Here is a 9876-nt window from a genome sequence, read left to right on the forward strand (position 1 = left end):
TTTTTTTTGGAGAGATTTTCACTGTAGGGCGCGTGCGCTCGCCAGACAGACAGAGAGAGACATAGAGACAGAAAGCGAGAAATCACCCCCCAGGGGGGATGGTCACGCCGCAATCCCTTCTCCTCCATTCTCCTCTCGGGATCTTGGGCACGCACGCACACGCGCCCGGCGTGAGTTTTAAGCCACCGGGTCCGGGACGCGAACCGCGGTCGACTACGTGGGAATCCAGCGACATAGCCATTACGCTAACTGCTGGTTCCCATCCATGAACTTTTTGAAATCCAGTTATATTTCTGGATTTGCTTTTGTGTTCTATGCTTCTGTCCTGTTCATACCACTCTGTCTTGATGACCATAATTACATAGCAAGCCTTAATACTGTGAAGTGTGATTTCTTTCATGTTATTCCTTTTTTTGAGAGAGAGAGTTTTTTGCTATAGGGTGCATATGCTAGCTGGTGAGACAGAGAGAGAGAGTGAGAAATCACTTCCAATGGGGGGTGGCCACACCACAATCTCTTCTCCATTCTCCCCTCAGGATTTTGGGCACACAATGCATATATGCCCTGTGTGAGTTTCAAGCCGTCAGGTCTGGGACTCAAACTGCAGTTGACCATGTGAGAGTCTAGCGATGTAATCATTATACCATTTGCTGGTTGTTACATTATTATTTTTTTTTTAATAGTTGTTTGAGTATTCTCAAAGTCTCCCTTCTATGAATATTTTAGAGTAAGCCTTTCTAAAAACTCCTTGTTGCAGTTTTGATAGGAATTTTGATTCTGACTTAAAGGTAAGCTATTATTGATTACTTCAACTTTGTTTTATTTTGCTTTAATGAGATAGAGAAAGACAAACATCGTTAATAGGGTCTCAGGCCATAACTTCTCCCATCCCCACGCCCTCACCTTTTCTCAGCCATCCAGAATCATGGCCATGTACAAGTCTGGTGTATATAGGTCAGTGCTGGAACCAATCCTCAATCTTTCATTTGGCTTCTCATATGGCCACTGGAAAGATTCAAGGCAGGTTTGGAAGATTGGAATTTTCAGCCCTCAGATGATCTAGAGAAGGTCTGAAAGTTGACCAGTGGCCACCAATTTAATCACCTATACCTCCATAATAAAGCCTTCATGATAACCAAAAGGACTAGGTTTGGAGACCTTCTGGATAGCCAGACATGGCAATTCCTGGAGGATGGTGCCAGAGAGAATATGGAGGATCCTAAATGCCTTGCCTTATGCATCTTTTCATTGGTATCCTTTGTAATATACTTTATAATAAGTGGGTAAACTTTTGAGCCAGCAGATAGCATAGCAGTTATGTCACTGGACTCCCACATGGCTGACCACAGTTTGAGTCCTAATCTCAGTGGCTTGAAATTCATGCTGGACGCATGTGCATGCATGCCCAAGATCCCAGGAGGAATGTGGATAAGGGATTGCAGTGTGGCTATCCCCTTGGGGAGTGATTTCTCACTTTCCCTCTCACTATCTCTGTCTCTCTCTCCAGCAGAAGAGAGGAGGGGAAAAAAACCTCCTATTTTTTTTTTTTTTTAAAAAGGGGCAAACTTTAGTATTTCTCAGAATTTTGTGGACTGCTTTATCAAATTAATCTCATCTGAGGATGAGGTCGTGGGACCCCAATTAATAGCTAGTGGCTCAGAAATAAATGTCACAACCTAGCACTTGTGAAAGGCATCTGAAGTGTGTCGGGGGGTCAGTCTCGTGGGATGAGCTCTGAGCCTGTGAAATCTGATAACACCTTCTGGTAAGCAGTGTCAGAACTGAATTATAGAATAACTAACTGGTATCTGTTGCAGAAATGGTTTGTGGAGAAATACCCCCACACATTTGATGTCAAAAGTATTGAGTTAAATGAGCCTAAGAATAGCATTTTGGTTTTGTGTTTTTACATATAGAAACATGCACAAATCACCAGTGTGCCATTGACGAATATTCCTAAACAGATTACATTTGTGTAACCATTTCCCAGGAGAAGAAACTCCATTGCCGGGAACATAGAAGCATCATGTGGACCCTTCCATTTACTTTAGTGTGTGGAATAAACAAGTTCTGATTATTGTTGACTAGTTTTAAGCTTTATATAAATGGAGTAAGACAGTTTGTGTCCTTTTATCTGGCCATTGCTCAACATTATGTTCATTAAATTTTTAAAAATTTGCTAGAGGGACCACCAGATGGACTCTCACATAGTCCACTGTGGTTTTAGTTCCGGATCCAGTGGCTTAAAACTCAGGACAGGTGTGTGAGCGCCCAAGATCCCAAGAGGAGAATGGAGGAGAAAGGATTGCGGCATGGCCATCCCTCCTGGTGGGTGATTTCTTGCTCTCTTCCTTTCTGTCTTTCTAGTGAGCACATGCATCCTATAACAAAAATCTCTCTTTAAAAAAAAGTAAAGATTTGCTAGAGGGTACCTGCACTGACAGGGTGAGGAGATGGGGGTGGAGATGGAGAAAATGAGAAAGCATCTCCCATGAGGGATGACCCTGTTGAATCCCTTCTCTCTAATTTCTCCTTTTAGGATCTTGAGCATGCATGCACATGCACCCAGTATGATTTTCAAGCTTCTGGTTCTGGGACTTGAACCATGCAGTTGGCCATGCGAATTCATCTGCACCAATCACCATGCCATTGACTATTCAGTTTACTAGATTTGTGTGTAATTATCATTTTGTGTAATTATAAATGCTTTATTCTCATTGCTGTATGCTGTTCTATGGGAGGAAAATAGGTTTTTCAGGTTACTATCTCCACAGTTAGAAATATAGGTTGAGTATCCCTTATCCAAAATACTTGGGACCATAGGTGTTTCAGATTTCAGATTTTTTTTTTAATTTTTATTTCATTTATTATCATCATTATTCTTTGTTTAATTTAATCAGAGAGAGAAAGGGAGAGTAGGAAAGCAAGCCTCCAGTTCCAGGACTTGAACCGTGGTCAGCCATGTGGGACTCCAGCATCCCAACCACCACACCACCTGCCAGCCACAGATTTCAGATATTTTCAGAATTTGGAATGCTTGGTGTATACATTATGAGATGTCAGATAAGACTCAAGTCTAAACATGATGTTTTCTGTTTCCTGTATACCTGTACACATAGCCTGAAGGTGATTTCATACAGTATTTTAAAAAATTTTTTATTTATTCATTTTAATTATTATTTATAAATTTAATCACTATACATCATTTAGATGTAAAGAGACTTTATCCAGCATGACCCACACCTCAGTCCAGCCCAGTTAAGAACATACGCACATCCTCATCATCAAATAATAAACCATATCCACGTCCCACAAATGCCTTAAATTACCTCTCCATTTTTTCCCCAAATTTCTTTTCCTATGCTCTTCCCCTCCCCCATTCTTTCTACTTTGTCTCTAGTGTCCATAATAATTTTTAATGCTCATATGTCCTCCAGTCTTTCAGTCTCTATCATAGAGTGCTGACAGTTGGTATATGTTAAGAGGAGACATACAATGTCTCTCTTTCATAGGCTGACTTGCTTTACTCAGCAACAGATCTTCCATATTCGTCCATTTTCTATCAAATTCCAAGGCTTTGTTGTTTTTTATGGCTGAATAGTATTCAATGGAGTATAGGTGCCACACTTTTTCAATCTATTTATCTGTGTGTGGACATTTGGGTTGGTTCCATGTCTTAGCAATCATGAATAAGGCTGCAATGAATATAGATGTGCAAGCACTTTTCCACCTGAGTGTTCTGTCCTTTGGGTAGATACTCAGGAGTTGAATTGCTGGATCATATGGTAGTTCTGTTTGAAGGTCTTTGAGGAACCTCCATATTGTTCTCCACAGTGGCTGGACCAATTTACAATCCCACAATTTTATACAGTATTTTTATATTGAAGCATTTTGACTATAACTCATCACATGAGGTCGGGTATAGAATTTTCCACTTGTGTCATTTTGGCACTCAAAAAGTGAAATTTTGGAGCTTTTTTTTTTTTTTTGAGAGGTTTTTCGCTTTAGAGCGTGTGTGCTCGCCAGACAGAGAGAGACATAGAGACAGAAAGTGAGAAATCACCCCCCACGGGGGATGGTCACACCACAATCCCTTCTCCTCCATTCTCCTCTCAGGATCTTGGGCACGCACGCACACGCACCCGACGTGAGTTTTAAGCCACCAGGTCCGGATGCAAACCGCAGTCGACTATGTGGGAGTCCAGCGACATAGCCATTACACTAACTACTGGTTCCCGAAATTTTGGAGCATTTTGAAAGAGAAAGCTAGAACTCACTGGGTCTGGATAACATTAACCTATTCATTAAAATGTTATCTCCATGTTGTAAGTCTGGATAACATTAACCTATTCATTAAAATGTTATCTCCATGTTGTAATTAACACAATCCAGTCTCCACCCACTGAGACTTAACCACCTCCTGACACTGAATTACAAAAGTGAAACTTTGGGGAACAGACCATTATCCAAACTATGACAGAATGTGCATACATGATAGAGAGAGAATGTATGTATACATGTACACAGCTCCCTGAGACCCTCCCTTTAGTGATTCCCTAGGTCAGCTCAGCATTAGTCATACTTAGGACTGATTCATTATAATGAAGTGATAAAAGCAAAATCAGTAAGGTTCTAAGAATCTTCTCCCAGTAGAGTCTCAGAGAACACACTTAGGTTCTCTAGTAGTGTTGTGTGACAACATATGTAAAATGTGTGTCCTAGGGAAGCTCAGTAGAGCTCTGGTGTTTTTATCAAGGGCTGGTCATACAGGTACTCTCTTCCTGGTACATACCAAAATTCCAGACTTCTAGAAAGAATTCACATACCCAGTGTAAACCTTATTGTTTATATAAATGGTTCTGGTTCAGTGAGCCATTTTTATTGAGGAATTATGTGAATCCTCCTGGAATTCAAGTTCATAGCTGCTAGCCAAAGGTGATCCCTTAGAGATCTTTCAAAGGATGGCAGTCTCAGGCTGCTGTATTATTCCTGTTAATGCACAACATACATACCATATGTATGTTGAACTTTCCCCATATTCTCATTTATTTGGTTCATTATTTCCCTCTGGTTTTGTTGAACATTTTACTCTTAATTCACTGTGAAGTTCTTGTTTGTTCTGGCATCTGGATCACCTTCTTTTGTTGCCTTTTTTTGTTTTTTTTTAATTAGTCTCTTACTTTACCTACCATGATTCTTTTTTTTTTTTTACTGGGTACAAAATATTGTTCAAAACAAACAAGAATTGGTAGAGACTCCACAAGATGATCTCTTCAGCAGAGAGGAGTCATCCTTTTCTCTGATAGCCAGGCAGACTCTAAGGTTGTCACTTTAATCAATTATGTATTGAACTTGATGCCATAGTCATTTTATTTCCATTATTTACTGTCTGAAGGTTTTACTTCTCTTGATAATGTAAAAGATAGGATGAAAGAACTAACTTTCCCTCTGTAATTCCACAGTCTATTTTACCCTGGCTCCTGAAATATCCAGTTTAATAAATGTCAGTATACGTGTTTATCAGGTTATGATCACTTAGAGAGCAGAAACTGTGTTTGTTTTCACCAGTAGTATTCACAGGAAGTAGAGATCCAGGCTCTTGGTGGAAATTCTGTACAAGACATTTTGTAATACTCTATATAGTATAGCACAAAAGGGGGTATTGTGTATGCCATTTTTCAGTGAACTCTGAAGAGATTTGCCTCTTAAGTCATTTCTACATGACTTAGTTCTGACCTCTTCATATAGAAAAGGAATATATTATTACAGGAACAAGTGTCATTCAAGGATATATGTGTGGACTTCACCCAGGAAGAATGGTATCTGCTGGACCCTGCTCAGAAGGTTCTGTACAGAGATGTGATCCTAGAAAATTACAGCAACCTTGTCTCCATAGGTAAGCCCCCATGTGGCTGCCAGTAGGAGGCATTTCTTAGTTGCTAGAACATATGAATGCCTATAGTTTTCTGATTTGAAGCTTGAGATTCAGGGCTCTGAGGTGGCTGTTCCTTTTTGGCCACCATGAAGAATATGTTCTTACCTCCACCTTAGGGATTAGTTACTTCGGGCACCTTCTTTGAATAGCTCCTGAAGCTGTACCTTTCTTTCCCATGATTTTGTTAGAGTCCCTGAAGTCAAGCTGTTTAGTCCCCAGTCTGCTGTTATTTTCTTTTAACAGGTTATTGTATTACTAAGCCAGAGGTGATCCTCAAGATAGAACAAGGAGAAGAGCCCTGGATATTGGACAAGAGATCCCAAAGACAATGTCATCCAGGTGAGTAAATGTGTTCACAGATAGATGAAAGTCATAGGAAATCAGATCTTGGGTCATTGGTTTAGAGTTTATCACTGTTCGAATATTTTTCTGAAATTTCTGTTTTTAGCCCCAGATCTCTAGAAAAGACCAAAGACACTTGGCTTATGTACCTGTTAACTTATGTCATCCTCACTCAGACATGCTTTTCTTTCTTTCTTTCTTTTAATTTTTTTAAAGAATTATTTGTTTATTCAATTCCATTTGTTATTATTTTTTAATTTGACCAGACAGAGAGAGAGAGAGAAGGGGAAAGTGAGAAAGCAAGCCACAAGGTCCAGGACATGAACTGCTGTGGGCCATGTGAGAATCCAGCACTCTTAACCACCACACTACCAGCCGGCCCCCAGAAATGCTTTTCTTTTTACTTTCATGTTTCATAGTGATTTACCTATACCCATAATCCAAACCTAGTTGACTTCATCTTAGATACACTTTTCTTGTTGACTCCTTTTTATCTGTTAGAGCTGTTCAACTTCAGGACCAGCGGATAGCAGATCACCTGACTCGCACATGGTTGACTATGGTTCAAATCCCAGACCCAGTGACTTAAAACTCAAGCCGTACACATGTGTGTGTGTGCCCAAAATCCTGAGAAGAGAATGGAGAAGGGACTGTGGTATAGCCATCCTCCTTAGGGGTGACTTCTTGCTTTCTGTCTGTCTCTCTGGCAAGTGCATTCACCCAATAGCAAAACATTTCTTAAAAAAATCATTCACCTTCCCTCTATTGTTTTTGGTCATCTTTTTAGATGGCAAAGAATATTCCTAAATCTTCTTGGAAAGTCATGTGTCAAAGCATGTGAAATCATACAATACTGATGATACTCACTATGACCTAGTTACACTGTAGATAATTAACAAAATAACGTTCCTGGTATCATTGTGTATGTTGCAATATGGGAATATATATGTACACAAACTGTTGGATGATGGTAAGTACTATGAAGAGAGTTTTCTTGGGAAAAAGTGTAGAGAATATTGGTATGTGCTATTTAGCAAGGAGGAAGAGGATACCTTATAAAGAGCTATATGTTAGAGATGAGACTCTATAAAGTGAGAGTGAGCTACGTGGATTCAAAGTATTTCAGGCAAAGAGACTGTCCTGCTAATCCTCTCAGACAGCTTTGTTTTTATTTATTTATTGCCAGAGGCTCTGTGCACTTGCCAGAGAGAGACAGAGAAGAGAGGGAGAAAGCCCCCTCGAGAGGGTGTAGTCACACTGCAATCCCTTCTTTATTATCTCTCCATCCTGTCAAGATTTAAGGCACACAGACACATGTGCCCCACGTGTTTTTCAAGCTGCCAGGGCCAGGGTTTGAACTGTAGTTGGCCATGTGATTCAGCTCCCTTATCCACTACGCTATGAGGCTCAGCCTATTTTGTTTTTAGAGTGTTTGAACAATGACACAGAGACCAGTGTGACTGGAATATAGTGTGCATGGAGGGAGCTGATAGATGATGTCATAATAAGTAGTATGGGCCATGGTATTTTTTTTTTTTCTTAGTTTCTGCTCTGGGGCATATGCACTTGCCAGAAGACAGAGACAGAGAAAGAAAATGAGAAGTCACCCTCAAGGGTGATAGTTGTGTTATAATTCTTCTCCTCCATTCTTCTCTTAAGATTTTGTATATGCACGTACACATGACCAGCTTGTTTTTTTTCAAGCTGCTGGGTCTGGGACTTGAACTGCTAAGTTTGTTATGTAGAATCCAGCTGCACTAACCACCATGCTACCAGCTTGGCCCCATGGTAAATATATTAATTTTATTTTGAGTAATGTTAGAAATTTTCAGGGTTTTTTTTTTTTTTTGAGTAACTGTAAATCAAATTAAGTAATCAGATTTTATTTTCATTTAGGAAGGATCTGATTTCTATGCAATGAGTATACTGTGGTTGGAGACTGGTGGACAGGCATGAGCAAGGAAAAGATACCACTTAGGGAGACAATTATATACTCCAGATGAGAGGGGATAGTGGCAAAGACTGGGTTGGAGATGCTGAGAGGTAGTAGATTTATACATATGGACAAAGGCTTCTTAGGGGACCACTGTCATGTAATATAGTCTGTGTTTGCCCAGAATGTCATTATATAGCACATGACTATATAAGGAGCTCTGAGTTCTAAAGGATGAAGCAACTAGAGTCTTAAAATGGTAGAGATACTGTAAGAGATTTTTGGCTTTTGTTCTTTTATTATTACTATTAGTTTAGTTTTGTTTTGCTTTTAATGAAAGAAACATTTCACTGAAGTTTCTAAGGAAAACCCCAAGGCTGGAATGCTTCCAGTTGAATGAAAGACATTTTGGGAATGAGTGATTTACAAGAGTTTAGTTACTATGTAGAGCCTCACAGAGATATTTTTAATAGATTTATAGAGGGCCAGCTGGTGGTGTGGTTGGGGTGACGATCCCACATAGCAAGTTGTGTAGTTTGAGTCCTGGACCTGGTGGCTTCAGAGGCACACTGAACAGCTGAGTACTTGAGCATACAATGTTCTTTCTTATACTCTACTCCTTCACCCACCTTCTTCCCACACTATATCTGATATTCACGACCATTTACGGTGTTTCTGTATCCTTTAGTCATTCAGTTTCGGTCATAGAGTGCAGACACTCAGTATATATTATGTGGATACATACAGTGTCTCTCTTTCATAGCCTGGATTGCTTCACTCAGCAGTAAATCTTCCATATTCATCCACTTTCTGTCAAAATCCAGGGTCTTGTTCTTTTTTATGGCTGGGTGGTATTCCATAGAGTCTGTGTGCCACAGTTTTTCAATCCATTCATCTGTTCATGGGCATTTGGGTTGGTTCCATGTCTTAGTAATTGTGAATGATGCTGCAGTAAACATCGATGTGCCAGCACTTTTCCAATTAAGAATTCTTCTGTCTTTGAGCAGATACCAAGGAGTGGGATTGCTGGATCATGGTAGTTCTATTTGTAGATTTTCGAGGAATCTCCAAATTGTTCTCCACAGTAGCTGGACCAGTTTACATTCCCACCACCAGTGTAGAAGAGTATCCCTTTCACCACACTCCCGCCAGCAGTTATCTTTTGTTTTATTAATCTTAGTCATTCTGACTGGGGTTAGATGGTATCTCATTGTTGTTTTGATCTGCATTTCCCTTACAATGAGGGAAGTTGAGCATTGTTTCATATGCCTTTTGGCTATTCGTTTATCATCCTTACAGAGTTTTTTTTTTCAACTCATTCTCCCATCTTTTAATAGGATTGATCATCTTTTTTCAGTGCAGCTGCTTGAGTTCCTTGTGAATTCTGGTTATCAATTTCTTATCTGATGTGTAATTTACAAAAATGTTTTCCCATTCTGAGGGCTGTCGATTCACACTAATTACTTTGTCTTTTGCCATGCAAAAACTTCTTATTCTGGGGAACCAGCAGTTAGCGTAATGACTATGTCACTGGACTCCCACGTAGTCGACCGTGGTTCGAGTCCTGGACCCAGTGGCTTAAAACTCACGCCGGGCGCGTGTGCGTGCGTGCCCAAGATCCCGAGAGGAGAATGGAGGAGAAGGGATTGCGGCGTGACCATCCCCC

The 9876-nt window shown here is 40.1% G+C and overlaps 1 protein-coding gene across 1 annotated transcript in view; it reads left to right on the forward strand.

The window, feature by feature from the left end:
- ZNF248 (zinc finger protein 248) overlaps positions 1-9876 on the forward strand; it is a 27019-nt gene that overhangs the window by 5976 nt on the left and 11167 nt on the right. The window contains exons 4-5 of the mRNA XM_027766696.1: positions 5770-5896; positions 6179-6274. Of these exons, the coding sequence (XP_027622497.1) occupies positions 5770-5896; positions 6179-6274 (223 nt within the window). The remainder of the gene's footprint in view (positions 1-5769; positions 5897-6178; positions 6275-9876) is intronic.

This window comes from Tupaia chinensis, unplaced genomic scaffold (genome assembly GCF_000334495.1).
Source record: "Tupaia chinensis unplaced genomic scaffold, TupChi_1.0 Scaffold143636_1, whole genome shotgun sequence".
NCBI classification, from domain to species: domain Eukaryota; kingdom Metazoa; phylum Chordata; class Mammalia; order Scandentia; family Tupaiidae; genus Tupaia; species Tupaia belangeri.